This window comes from Nematolebias whitei, chromosome 5, assembly GCF_014905685.2.
Source record: "Nematolebias whitei isolate Nwh7 chromosome 5, NemWhi1, whole genome shotgun sequence".
NCBI lineage: Eukaryota > Metazoa > Chordata > Actinopteri > Cyprinodontiformes > Rivulidae > Nematolebias > Nematolebias whitei.
Window position 1 is genome coordinate 37,168,941 of NC_056502.1, and position 15,010 is coordinate 37,183,950.

At 39.6% G+C, this 15,010-nt stretch overlaps 1 protein-coding gene across 1 annotated transcript in view; it reads left to right on the forward strand.

Annotated features, from left to right (window-relative positions):
* Positions 1-12,959: 12,959 nt before the first annotated feature.
* LOC119410401 (proprotein convertase subtilisin/kexin type 6-like) overlaps positions 12,960-15,010 on the forward strand; it is a 300,210-nt gene continuing 298,159 nt past the window's right edge. Inside the window, exon 1 of the mRNA XM_037677312.1 lies at positions 12,960-13,127. Within this exon, the coding sequence (XP_037533240.1) occupies positions 12,960-13,127 (168 nt within the window). The remainder of the gene's footprint in view (positions 13,128-15,010) is intronic.

The following is a 15,010-nucleotide window of genomic DNA, read 5'->3' on the forward strand; positions in this document are numbered from 1 at the left end:
CCATTTTAAAGTTAAATTGATTTCCATAGACCTTCTCAGGACCCCACACTTGGTGCTTCATGGCTCCATGAGGGTTCCCGACCCGGACTTTGGGAACCACTAACTCAAGGGTGTCATTTGTGTGACCTAACATTTAGAGAATTTTAGTCATGATAAATCACCGCAAATCACATCACATCTAATATACAGCTACACCACTGTTTAAAGAATAATGACCAACAAAAAGAAACCTAAATTATTTCTGCCTCGTCTTTCTCTCGACTGGATTTTATGACATGACCTGTCCTTTAGACACATTAAATTAAGATTTATTTTACCAAACCCAACAGCTCTAGAAACTCGCTATTAATAAACCACTAACTTACCGTGTATTTCGTAGAGCTTGTGAAGTAATTTAGCGTAAAATCAAAGCAGTAGTAGACACAGCCGACATGTCTTTGTTGTTTTACTTGTTTTTTCCGCGCCTTTGCTACACGCATGCGTACACTCGCTCTTCCGTCTCATGATTGGTCAGTTTCATAGAAGGCGGGGTTAAAGACATGTCCTTCGTTTTCCGTTACAAGAAAATTCCCTGCTAAGTACTTCCTGCGTCGCCGTGTCGTTTCTCCAGCAACAGATTGTTTGCAGCATAGACATATAACAAGCAATATAATTTCGCTAATTCCTTCTAATAAAACGGAAAAAAAAAAAAAAACATTTTTCGACCACTTCGAAAACAAATGTTAAGTAAAATCTTGGTTTTGAACGTAATATGGCCATATTTATTGTATTCAAATTCATTTTCTTTCAGATACGTGAGCCACACATTTAGTATACAGTCGTGGCACCTGGATTTTTTTTTTTTTTTTTTTTTGCCGTGACATTTCCACGCAGCTAATTCAACAGAATGCAGCTATTTAAGTAGAATTTTAACCATCGAGCCTTAATTTCCATATGCAGATCTATCCAGCTCCCAACCGTACCTCTCGTCATCACACAATTTCTCGCATTCTAATGCATTCTCACATCTTTACAAAATCCTCCCTTCCACCTCTCGCCCTGGATGTGCTCGTTTTGTGGAGTAAAAATCGCTTTTCTTTCCTTTCCCCCCACTGCACATTGATGTATTCTCTCCACAATAAACGCGGGGTTTTGCATGGTTTTACTTTGAATCCTTTATCCGCACAGTCAGTGGAGACAGAAAAAAATGGACACGTCGGGAATTATTATCGCTTTCTCCCCTTGTGGAAGCTGGAGCTCCGGTCCGGTTGTGTGAAGGCTCTGTCGCTTGGATGACAAAGGTAAATGCTTTTTCCCTGTTCCCTTACAAAGCCTGTGATGCAAAGAGGGAGAGATATATAACTTCTTCCACCCTCCTCCCTACACTCTTGCCCAGTCTTATTTCCAAGCTTTATCCATTTCTTACTTTTGCTTTTTCTTGTCTGGGAAATTGACCAAAACTCTGGATAAGGGGACTCTCAGTCACTTGAAACTTGATTGACATCATTTTTTGGTCTGTACACATTCTTCTTGTAGCAGGAGGAAGAGGACTGGTTGCATTTAGTGGATTTATTATGTTAAAGTGACATCTATGGGTGTAATTGCGTGCACTCTTAAGGCTAGACTTAATGAAGTGTGTGTAGAAGAGAGAGCACGGACAGATCACTGAACATTTTTACACTAAAATCCAATAATGGCTGAAGTTGTACACCCCCATCCCCACCACCACAGGTGTTTTCACTCTGGTTAGACCCCAATGCATGATGGAGTTTAGTGGGACTATGCTGATCATATACTGCTTTATTTACAAAATCCTCTACACAAAATAACATTACACATAAATCTATTTGCTGTTAAAAAAAAAATCTCCAAGAAAAACCTGCAAACTTATATTAAACAGTGTTTTCTGAATTGTCCAGAATTATACACATTTATTAAAAAGACACACAAAAGAATTTCTGTCATTGACGAGTCCGTATTCCACTAACTTTTATGTATTGTATTGTATTTGTATTGGCATGAACAGATATTTCAAATATAACATCCATCCATTCATTTTCTTTTACCCGCTTCTTCCATTTTGGGTCACGGGGGTCGCCGGTGCCCATGTCCGGCAATCATTGTGCGAGGGGCGGGGTACACCCTGGACGGGTTGCAAGTCCATCACAGGGACACATAGAGACAAACGAACATGCATGTTTTTGGTCTGTGGGAGGAAACCAGAGTACCTGGAGAAAACCCACGCATGCACGGAGAGAACATGCAAACTCCACCCAGAAGGGCCTCCAGACTGGGATTTGAACCGGGGGCGACCTGCTCGCTGAGAGGCAGCAGCTACTGTGCCGTCCTCAAAGACAACAGTTTTTGTAATCATTTCTTATATGTTTTGAATTGTGGTCAATTATGTTTAAAATGAATAGGGTAAACAAAATGACCAAAAAGTATCATTTTTAACGTGTTTCCCACCATTTTATAAAGTTGTCAAAGTTATTACATCAACAGCACTGTAATGTTGTACACTGTCCTCTGTTAACAACCATGTGCACTTTCTATTCCATGATAGCAAATCTGCTTTGGAAGTGAGCCCAGTTTCTCAAATGGTTGTGGAGGAACTTTGATCCACTCTTTTTTTACCAGCATTGCCTATAAGTTCATTGAGGTTTGCAGACATTAGTTTCTGCTCAGCTCTATTAAGATCCTACCACAACAATTCAGTCAACCTGGTCTGGACAATTGCATTGACTCTTTACTTGTTTGGTCATTCTGTTGTAGATTAGCTGCTGGGTGGTTGTTTGGTTTCAGATCCAGTTCCAGATCCAAGCTTCAGTTGTTTGACTGACACCTTCATATTTGACTCTAGAATACTTTGGCCTTCATGGTTGACTGCAGGGTTGTCTTACAGCAGTAAAACAAGCCCAAATCATCACTTCTGCACTGTGTTTGACAGTTGGTATGAAGTGTTTATGATGGTTTTCTGTGTTTGGTTTTCACCAAACATAGCCCTGTGCATTATGGGTAAACAGGTAAACATCTTTACTTTAGTCTTATATGTTGGCTGTGCAGGGGTTTTCAAAGTCCTTGCATGAGTTGCACGTGACAGCTTTGCAAGATTTTCACTTGAATTTTGAAAATATTCAAACATTATGAAAATGTTTTCTCGAAATAGTCACTGTGCTGTTGCGAGTGTTGTAAAGCTCTCTCAATTTGGTTTCTGTAAATTCTAGAGCAGAGCTATACATTCAGCTATTCTGCAGCCAACTTCTTAGGATCCACTGTGGGATGGACCTTTACAAGAGATCCTTCCTGCCTACAGCCATCAGTATCTATAACATCTCTTAATGAAATGAGGATGACGAGTTACAACAACAAATAATTTCCCTTTGGGATTAATAAAGTATTTTTGAATTGAATTGAATTGAATTGGAATTCAACTAAACTGCTCAGGGGGTCAGTTTCTGAAGGCCAGGGGCTGGACATCCAGCAATTAAAGACAGTATGTAAATAAACCAAGTATTACAATGATCTGTTACCTTATACATTTGTTTGTTTTATTGCATTGAATCATAAAAGCAATAAACAGAACCCAAAACACCCCTCCCCTTAAAAAAAAAAAAAAAGAACTCATTGGTGGGCCGGACTGAAGTGACCCGCGGGCTGAAAGCAACCCGCGGACCACCAGTTGAATAGCCCTGTTCTAGAGTGTGGGAGCTTTTCTAAATTATATCTAAGACATGAGCCCTGAGTGCGCAGATCCAGGGCTTAATTTGAGCCAGATCCTGCCAGAACAGGAACCAGGAACTTTCTTATTTTGATACTGTGTGTTCCGGTAACTGTTTGCTTGGATCCGGTAACTCTCAGGCTTACTAATAATAATATGAACAAATTTGACTGCCTTGAATGAATAAAAATTATATTGGATATGTAAACTGAAAATAATTATATAAACACAAATTTTAAACACAACAGCCACTTACGAGCGTACGAGCTGCCTCTTCTAGTAGCATTTACGCGTCTACCCTTAAACAGATCTCTGCCCCTAAAAAAGTGGTGGGTGAGTGTCGAGCGAACCAGGCAGTCATATACAAGCATGAGCCCACAGGCAGCCACGACAGACGGAGGAGTCGGGCTCGGAACCGTCAAGTAACGGGGAGGGGGGGTAGGAAGATGCTTGACAGAAGTGGAGTGTTTACAAATGTAGGTAAACATAGATGTTTAACAACCTGTTAAAATACACCAAAATGCAGGAAATCAGATCTGCTTTATTCAAAATGTTCCCCCAGACATCCCCCGCCCCCTGCCAGCCCACCCGCTATTTGCACTCTGACATCGATCAGTTTACAAATTAAGCCCTGCCCAGATCTAATGTCTGATTTGATAAATATTAATTAAAAACCTGGTTCATTCATTCACTCATTCAACCTTTATTTATACAGGCTAGTCTCATTGAGCCTCGAGGACTCATTTACAAGAGCGACCTGTGTATCAACTATACATACAATACATCTAAAAAATTCTAGGTTCAAATCTGACTTTTTTTTTCATTTAAAAAATGCACTCCAGAATAAATCATAAATCTGTTGGTGGCTGCCATGATGGGTACAGTGTGCCAAGGCAGGTACAATGTTGGCAGAGGTGGACTAGAATAATGTTAGAAATAAAGTTTTGCAATTTGTGCTCCCATAGATAGTGAATTTTAAAAACTGTCCACTCAAAACCCAGCTGCATAGATTACTGGTGGCTTGATGGCGAACACAGTGAATTCAGTAAGATAACTGAACTTTGGGGGAGTGGTGGCGCAGAGGTTAGAGAGGTGGGCCTGTGATCCGAAGATCGCCGGTTCACGCCCCGGCCCCGACAACATCAAAATTGTGGGTGGGGTAGGTGAAACACCCACACTTGCCCCCACCCTCATTCACCCCACTCTGGGCCCATGAGCAAGGCCCTTAACCCCCACCATGTGCTCCCTAAACAGGTCTCTCTTGAAAATGAGTTCTCGTGGCTCAATGAGACTAACCTGGATAAATAAAGGGTAAATGAAAAAAAAAACAAAAAACAACTGAAAATATGCCCTTTCTTGTAATTTTGACTCCCAGCAGTCTCCAGCAGTTGCTGCCAAGATACCACCCAAAGCACATTGTTTCACAATTCTTGTGTTTCATTCAAATGCAGCTTTGTAAGCTTATGTTATGCTGTTCCTTTTATATAGGAGAGCTGTTCTCCTGGTAACACTTACAACAAGTAATACTCTGTCGGTCTTTCTCTAATGCTCCTGTCCTGCTAACTAAGGCCTTTAATGTCCGAGTGTCATGGTTAACACAGAAATGAGTCCACACTGACACAAGGAGCTGAAAAACAGCAACAAATGTATTATAAAACAAAACAAGAAGGTTGACGTGGGCCATGGCAGCAGAACTCACAAACTGAGGTCAAGCACGAGGAGGCATGAAGAGACTCACCAGGAACCAGATGTGATGTAAAAGTGTGTGTGTTGCTGATGCTGAGGTGAAAACTGACAAGTTAAATGGACCGGGGTTGATGAACAGGAGTGACTTCTGGAAACAGGGAACAGGTGTAGATGGGTGTGGCAGAAAAGTACTGACTGAATGAGAAACTACTAGTGGTCATTGCCAGTGGTAAGGTCATTGCTAATGTCGTTCCACCTTGGGACTGGTTAATTTCAATTCATTTTATTTATATAGATCCAAGTGACAACAGAAGTCATCCCAGGGCACTGAACAGAAACATTCATATACATAAAAATTCAATTAGTAACGTTATTTATCTAAGGTACGGTAAGGTAGCCAGCAGATTGTCGAATCTTCATTTCATCACAGTCTCCAATCCTGAGCAAGCACAAAGGCGACAGTGGAAAGGAAAAACTCCCTCATGGGGAAGAAACCTCCAGCAGAACCAGGCTCAGGACAAGCGGCCATCTGCTTCGACATGCTGGGTTTGAGAGGAACAGGAAGGAGGAACAGATACACAATGGCAGGTCCAGGATGGAGGCGAACAGGTCCCTCACTAGCAGAAAAAAAAAGTTAAGATAGAAATCATTACAAATACAAACAATTCATTTGTATTTATTTGTAACTATTCATTTGATGAAATGAGGCCAATAGTAGTCTAAGCCAATAGCAGCATAGGATAAAGGATAGGTCAGGAAACCAAGCCAATCCTAACTATAGGATTTATCAAAAAGGAAAGTCTGAAGCCCAGTTTTAAAACTGAACCATGTGTCAGTCTCATGGACAGAAACTGGAAGTTGGTTTCACAAGAGAGGAGCCTGATAACTGAAAGTTCTTCTCCCATTCTGCTTTTGGAAACTCTAGGAACCACAAATAAACCTGCAGTCTGAGAGCAAAGTGCTCTGTTAGGAAAATATGGACCAATAAGATCTCGAATATAAGATGGAGCTAGGTTGTTAATTAAATTCATTTTAGCTGCACCTGACTGCTACTTTTCCTCCTAAATTATTTGGAAACAGCAACAGTGAATTTAGTTTTTACACACACATATTTTTCATTTTGGATTTTGCTTTTGTTTAATAAACAACGACATGCAGAAGTCTGAATAGGCCTGTCGCGATAAACAATAAATCAATTAATCGCATGATAAATGAAAATTATCGACCTCATTTTCATTTATCGGCTTTATCGTTTCTTCTTGCCTCTCTCTTTCTTCTGAAGACACTGGATGACAAAAGGCTCAAATCCGGTGCTCTTCACTGATCCCTGCCTTTCTCTTTAAAATCCGTTTTAGATGTCCAACAGTGTTTTTGGATTGTTGAAAGCAGCTAAGCTGAGAAGCTAAGCTACAAGCTAAGCTGACAGGCTGACTTTCGGGGGAAAAACGTCCGTCTTGTGGAAGCTCCAAAATTCACGGATGAAACCCGTGCCTTCGTGTAAAAAGTTGTTTTTCTCTTCAAAAAAGCTGTGAACTTGTTTACTGATTTTTTTTAAATTAAAAGATTTGTGTGACAAAGGCTATGCTAAAGAGCTCAAACCACACCCACCGTCTGCCATTTTGAGAATCGAAAAACAGGAACGAGAGACAGCCCATGTCACGTCAAGGGGCCTCCCTCCCATTTTTCTTAAAGAGACATGCTGCTCTCTCCCTCACTATCCATCCTTCAGTTCAGTCTTATACTGTCATCGGGTGGTCAAAAAAAGGTACTACACTCAAAACAAATTAACCAACATTTCTTCTTAAATTTGACAATAATTATTAACTATTGTCAAATTTCAAACGATATTATTGTTTATCACAATAATTTCTGAGACAATTAATCGCCCAGCAACATGTATTATCGTGACAGGCCTAAGTCCGAAGACTGTTTTTTTTCCCCATAGGTGTAACAACATTTAATAAAAAAAAAACATCACAGTAGCAAATTATAATATTAATATTTACAATAATCAAAAAGATGAAAAAAAAAACTGGAATTCATACATTAAAGATATTTACAGAGATTTAAAGTGCTCACAAAGGCTAGTTTCAAATTCCTCTCCTTCTACGATCAAGTTATGGATGGCTACAGATAGTTTTTAGCAGCCTTTTTGTTGGCATTCTTCTTCTTTTCTGTCAGTGTCTCACTGGGCTGCGATTGTTGTTGAAACAACAGACTCATGGGAGTTGTCTGTAACCCATCTCAAACCCTTTGCAAGTCTGGGAGTGCAAGAAATACGTGTGAATTTTGGGCTAGTTTGGCAGCCCATGAAACCAAAGTTTGACTCATTGGAGACCAAAAAAAAACAACCAAGATTGTCATCAAATTGATCCAGACATGATGAAGAAACCTTGCAACATTAGGAACATTGCACAAATGGTGCAATTTACAGTTCTGTATGTTACAAAAATGCTGTAAGTATCGACTGAGGTACAGTCAGAATGAAAATATTCCTACTATTTTACAAACAGTATGTGTTTGCACGAGTCGCCAACAGACAGCCCAGTGAGATAAAGGCTTTAAGGTAATCTCTTAAAACAGATGTTTGTCCGTACCTGGTCTTCATGATCTTTAACATAACCTATCATCAAGTGCACATTTACCAGTGTCAAAGACTTATTTTAGACACAACTTTAAAACTTGACCTCAAAACTTAAATAGAGTAGTCGGTGCAATAATCAGGACATCGTATAATAATGTTTTCCCATGACTTGTAGTTTGACCTCTACAATGTTACCATGAACTCCTCCTCTTGAAGAAGTGTGGTCAGAGACCGATAATGACTTTGTATAATGAGTTACATTCTTCTTCTCCTTTTTTTTTTGTATTAGGCCTGCTTTCTGAAAGATCTCTGTATTGTACAGGGGAAAAGTGCTAGTCTCTTTTATCTCTAGAAAGGGGAAAAAAAGAACCCTTGTGGCTACAGTTTGATCAATTAAACTCCTGAAAGGACCCCCCCCCTTCTTTTCATTCCTCTGCCTGTGAGGAATATAAAGTTATCTGTCTTTCCAAGCAATATGAGGAAGGAAATAAGTAGTTTGTCTATAAAATTGTTCAGGTACTTTATCAGAGTCCCAGTAGGCCCGGAGGCCCTGACACTGTTCAATGTGGCCCCCCTGTACTACCCCCCCCCCCCCCCCACACACACACACACACACACACACTCTGTCTACTCTGTCTCTGCCAGAGGCCAGCTACTCCATGGGTGGGGTGTACGCTGCCGGCTTCCCACCTCTGTGGAATTGATGGGGCTTGAGCCCCAAGTGAGGCTATCGATTTCAATCAGAGGCCTGGGAGATAGGAGCTGAGTGATGCTGTAGACTTTAAACAGTGGTCAGCCGCCTTGTTGGGCTTTGACAGAAAGATGCTGCAGGAGGAGCCACTTGCTTTTGATTAGAAGTCAGATAAAGACAGACTGAATTACTTGGAGAGACATATCTTAATCTTCTGGTTTGGAGTTTTACTGTATGTTGGAGGATTCAGGTGGGAAGTAAACGAGAAACATGCCGGAATAGAATTGGTCTTTTTACACCCAAACTACAGCACTGTAAAAAAAAAAAAAAAAAAAAGCTACAATCAAAGAAGTACATAGCAAATATCTGTTTGACCAGTTTAAGTACAAACGCAGATGTTGCAAAACCCATGCAACTAAAAGTTCTGTTTTTTTATTTATTTATCTATTCATATTTACTATTTAAAATTTTGGTCCTGAAATGATTTGCAACCTGGTCTGTTAGAAATCGGAGTTCATGTTGGAAATGGCTGTCAGCTAATTTTACCTCAATATCTGTAAAATGCACTGAGATATAACCATTGAGTAGGCCAGGGATGGCCACCACCAGGGCCAAATCATGATATTTAAAGCAATTAAAGGGCCACATAGAGAACTTCAAAGTATTTTTCTTTTAAGATGGATAATCTGGAAGACTTTTTTCTGGCATTTCCTTGTTGTAGCATAGTTAGCATGCTTGATGAAAACGTCTTTCCAGTAATCTTTAGGAAGACGAGACATAGACTCTGGAAACTATCTTATGGGACAATATATTTTTGTTAGTGTAAATATGCAAAAACAACAAAAATGTTTGACTATTTGAGTCTAAGGTTCAAGAGTGTTTTGGAAAGACACCAACTTAAAAAAAAAAAAAAAAAAAATAATTTATTTATTTATTAATTAATATATATTTATATATATATATAATATATATATACGTCAAGGTAATTTTGGTAAATTACCATTTATAGTTTGTCACTATAAATGTTTGTGAGTTAGAGAGTTGTTTTTTCTCTCAGAGAGGAGCCTGCAGGCACAACTGATGACTCCAAGGACACATCAGAGCTTGTAAGCTGGAAAGCCAAGGTCGTCTTGACCTTGCCTCTGTCTGATAAGCGTGTATTATAAAACACTTCCTGCCTCACTGTCCGGTGCAGATTCTCATGGTGAGGCTCTGAGCGTGTCACTTTGTACATCTGAAAGCCTGTTTCACGACCGTCTGCCCTTGCTAGTAAAGACAGGTGTAACATCTTCTCTTGTCCTCAGAGCAACTTATTTGAGAAAGTACGTTAATAATGGGATAACTATTTATCCATCAATATATATCTTAGCCTGTCTTAATCTAAAATTTTGCTATGTGTTTGTCTAACATGCTTAATTTAGACTTCCTTAAGTTTGATTGATAAAATGCAGGTTTTCATCAACTTAATCAAAAGTTGATTTGTTTGCAAGTAGATACTGGGGGCAGGATAGAGGAACACTTTAGGCCCTCAGGCCGTATGTTACCCACAGCTAATATAGGCTAACATCAGTTAACTGTAGTGGCCATCTTGAAAGCTAATGAGTTGCAGATGTGCATTCAATGATTAATTCAATTCATTTTATTTCTACAGCACCAAGTCACAGCAGAAGTCATCTCAGGGCACTGAACAGAAACATTCATATACATAAAAAGTCAATTAGTAAAGTTATTTATGAAGCAGCAGATTGCATTGAACCTTCATTTTGTCGCAGTCTCTCATCCTGAGCAAGCACAAAGGCAACAGTGGAAAGGAAAATCTCCCTTTTAACAGGAAGAAAGCTCCAGCAGAACCAGGCTCAGGCTGAGCAGCCGTCTGCTTCGACCGGCTGGATTACTATCTTAAAGTTTGAGTACAATTCATCCAGTGGTTAATGAGCTATTTGGCCAACAAATACCAGGTAGTTAATTTTGTGTGCAGAGAGTGTAAGTTTGAAAGATCCTTCATCGTATCTTTCTGACAGTGTGTCAGGTGTTTGACTTGATGTGCAGAGGCTGATAAGTTTGAGGTGACACATTTTGTTCTATCAGAGTTCGCAGGAAAGCGTGCACACGCACAGACACACAGTGTTCCTGTTTTTCTTAAACAGGGAAGTTGGTTCACGCAGTGTGAGCGCTGCAGTTTTTCCATCTTTCAGAGCTGTTTGCATCAAGGCCAGGAGATTAAACTTGTGGGTTGAGAAGAGCGTGCTGTCTCGCTTGGGGCCCCCCTGGATGCCAGAGTCCTGGTTTTCATTGTGCAGGGTGAGATTTCTCCTGGATGTTTCAGTCTGTGTGCTACAGGTGGGTGGTTCACATCATGTAGGTGGCAGCCGCTGTGGATTTTATGTAAAAGTACAGAGGAGGTGGCTGTGGGCAAACTGCATCACCATCAGTGTTCATTACTCTGCTCAATCCCACACTCTTTAAACTCATTTATGCACTTAGATGGGATTTAAACAATAAGTAGCATCCTGTAGGTGTTTTTGCACATACAGTATATAAATATCAGTAAAGCCAGTTGTATATTGAGACAAAAAAAGAAAGAAAGAGCGAGGATGGTCTTTGGAGATATTGATGTTTGTCAGTTTGCCGTGGGACGATTATGTCAGATGTTTAGTGTTGAAACCTATTCCAGATCAAATGACTCATTAATTTCACTCATTTTTTCAGGCAGAAGTAACTCTTGTGTAGTCACACCAGATTCAGTGATGCAGGGAGGCGAAATAAATAACATTTTTAATAAATTGAAAATTTCCCTTTACACATCACAGGAAAAGTGAAACAGATGCAGCATTTCTAAGAATACTTGTATTCACTGTTTGACACAACTTGTGTGAACGCTTCTGAAGGATTCACACTATTGTGATCATCTTCCACAAGTTTTTGGTGATTCTCGTCCAGCAGTTTTCAGCTATTTCAACAAATCATAAATCAAAATGTTCACCTGTTTCTGGACAATCCGGCTATGACTTTTGGTTTTGGTGCAGCTTTAGCTTTTTCAAATATTTAGCCTTTTCTGCCATTTTTTTTTTCTATGAATTTAGCTCATTTTACATCCTTCAACTCTTTAGATCTGTTTACAACCTTTTACTGCTCCTTTCACATTTTGTTCTGCTTCAGCTTCTTTCAGCTTCCTTGTGCAAATGTAAACTTTTTTTTCAGATATTTTCAGCTACATTCAGCTGTTTTTCAGCTGTTTTGCGCTCCTTTCAGATTCTTTCTGCTAACTACAACATTTTTGTGCATCTTCTAACTTCTTTCTGCTAATTTCATCTTGTTTGCTCCGTTCAGCCTTTTCCTGCAAGTTTCAGTTTTTTCTACTATTTCAGCTACTATTTAGCTGTTTTATGCTAATTTAAGCTTTTTCAGGGAATTCCACGTTTTTGCACTCATTTAAACTTTTCCAGCCTAATTCAGCAAAAATGTGTTCTCGCCCCACCTTTTGTCTAATTTCAGTTTCTTTCTGCCTTGTTTTTTTTTTTGGGGGGGGGGGGGGGGGGGGTCGTTTTGTGCTAATTTAAGCTTTTTGCAGATAATTTCCATGTTTTTGTGCTCATTTCTGCTTCTTTAAGCCTAATTGGGCAAATGCGTTCTTTTTGCTTTCTTCTGCTAATTTAAGCTTGTTCTACCTTTTCAGCATTTCTTTAGCTAATTTCAGCTGTTTTCAGACTAATTCAAATTTTTGTGATAATTTTTGCTACTTTCAGCCTAGTTAACATTTTTATGTGAATTTCAGCTTGTTATGCTCCATTCAGCTTTTTTCTGCTAGTTTCTGCTATTTCAGCTACTATTTAGTTGTTTTTATGCAATTTTATTTAGCCTTTTCAGCTAAACACACGTTCTCACTCATGTACCACATGTGATGTGAATGACAATAAAGAACCTTGTACCTGGAACAACTGTAACTCTTTCATCCCTCAACATTAAAGATGATTTAATGTAAAACTCTGGCATTAAAGATGGCTGTGATATGCATTCCTTCAAGAAGTCCCAGACCTTCAATTATTAATTACAATCTCATTAGTTTTGGACTGTGGGTTGAATAAAACTTCAGTATGAAATAAACTGAAATCTTCTGTTGTTAAGAATTTAGTTTTACTAAGTTGAGTGTTATAGCAATAACAATAATGCTTTTGTTTACATTTTTTAAAGGCTCAAACTAGTGTGAGGTGTTTGTATCTTAAAGCCTGCATGAAACGCATGAATGAGTTTATTAGTTAACTCTGTTTCATTTTCCTCTGTTTCATGTGGACGTAGGCTTGATGTTCAGGCTTGTGCTGCTGTGGTGCTGCCTGCTGCAGAGCAAACATGAGACCACAGAGGGGCATCGTGGGACCAACCGCCATCTCTTCTACGTTGTTCGTATGGACGGAGGCACCCGGGCTGTCAAAGCTCTGGCTGAGCAGCACGGACTGGAGTTCATACAACGGGTCAGTGCATGTTTAAAACTCCTGTTATTGCCTCCACCGATGGGGATGCAGCTGCAGAATCCTGTCACCGAGGGCTTTTTTCTTCTTTTCAAGAGCTGCCAAAGTGCTGACTTCTATTTCCTACTTGAGAGATATCTGACTTTCATCAAATTACAGCAGCATTTCTGAATATTTTATATCTGATCAAAGCCACACAGGGAAGCACACACACATAGAAGAAGCTACATAATATGCTCCCCAAAAAGGAGAGCGATGCGCATGTACATAAAATTATCTGAAGCCAACTTGTCTGGTCCGTGAGAAATTCTCATACGTGGTGACGGCTCCAGCTGAATGCCGCTGGAGATGATTGGGTCTTTAACTGTTTGCCTGAGTTTTAATCTGCCATGCTGAAATCCTGTCTCTCTGAGGACTGCATGTGATTTATCCACATCAATACTCCAAAGGTTACTTTGGTTGTTGGGTCTGAAAGTGTGTCAGCTCTCCTAGAAATGTTCTCGGTTTCACTTGAAACGAGGCCACGAGGCAGGTCTGGGATGATGTGTTAAGTTCTTCTTCTGTTAAGAAAAGTTGAAGATAAGTGTTTGAAGGTATGAGATATTTAGCCTTTTTTTTTTTTTTTAATATATCTATTAACACAACTTTCTGCTTTATCCTTTTATATCATGTCTTAAGGGAAATATTTATTAAACTTTTTAAAAGTATTTTTTAAATGCATGTTAATGGGGTATGTTGTTGTATTTAATTTAACAGTTTAGGGAATTTATTGTGACAGTAGCAGATGGTGCAGTGAAGCGCTTTGATACCTAATATGAAAACAGTGAGAATAAATACTAAAATGTACTTAACTTTTTCTTTTTAAAACAATATTACAAACTACCGTACTATCTACTAATGCAGATAATACCTATCAAGTATCAATATCAAGTTTCTGCCACTTATTTCAAAGCCAGGTTGTGGGGGCAGCAGCTTCTGCAGGGCGGTCCAGACATGTCCTTTCCTGACCACATCTTCCATTCTGGGAGGATACGTGTGTTTGATCTCCCCTGATCCCAGGCCATTCGTGAGACACAGTCTCTTCATCTAATCCTAGGTCTTTACCGGTATCTCCTCCTAGTTGGATATACCTGTAACATCTCTATAGGGAGGCATCCAGGGGGGCATCATTACCAGATGTCTGAACCACCTCAATTGACTCCTTTCAATGTGGAGGAGCAGCAGTTCTACTCCAAGTCTCTCCTGGATTACTGAACTTCTTACCCTATCTCTATGGAAAAGATCAGCTACCCAGCTGAAAAAACTCACATGGATAATCTATATCTGCAATGTTGTTTTTCCTGTCACTACCCAGAGTTCATCACCATAGATAGGTGAGACAGAAATGCAGACTCAGCTCACTCTACACCACAATACACCAGCACAGAGCAGCAATATTGTGAAAGCTGACTGATTAATTGATCTAGCGCCACATTTTTCTCTCAGTTGTGAACAAAAAGCTGAGATAGTTCTGACCAGTGGTGGGCACGGTTCCGCTAATCCGCTAATATCGGAGCTAACTTTCGATGTAGAGTATTAGTGTTTTTGCTAACTTTTAAACCCTTTAGCAGAATTAGCACTTGCTAAATTTAAATCCGGTACGTTCAAGTCCACAATAAAAAAAGACATTTCTCCACACTAAAATCATTCAAGACAATGGTGGTTTACATAGAGCTATGCTACACTATGCTATGCTATGCTATGCGGAGCTTAGAAATGCTAAGCACCTTCTGGTGATGTCACTACCCTTGTAGTGCTCCCCACTCCCCCCATAACTACCGTAAACACTCATGGTGTCAGTTTACAGCCAGCAGAGACTTAAATATAAATTTCAAACCAAACCAGAA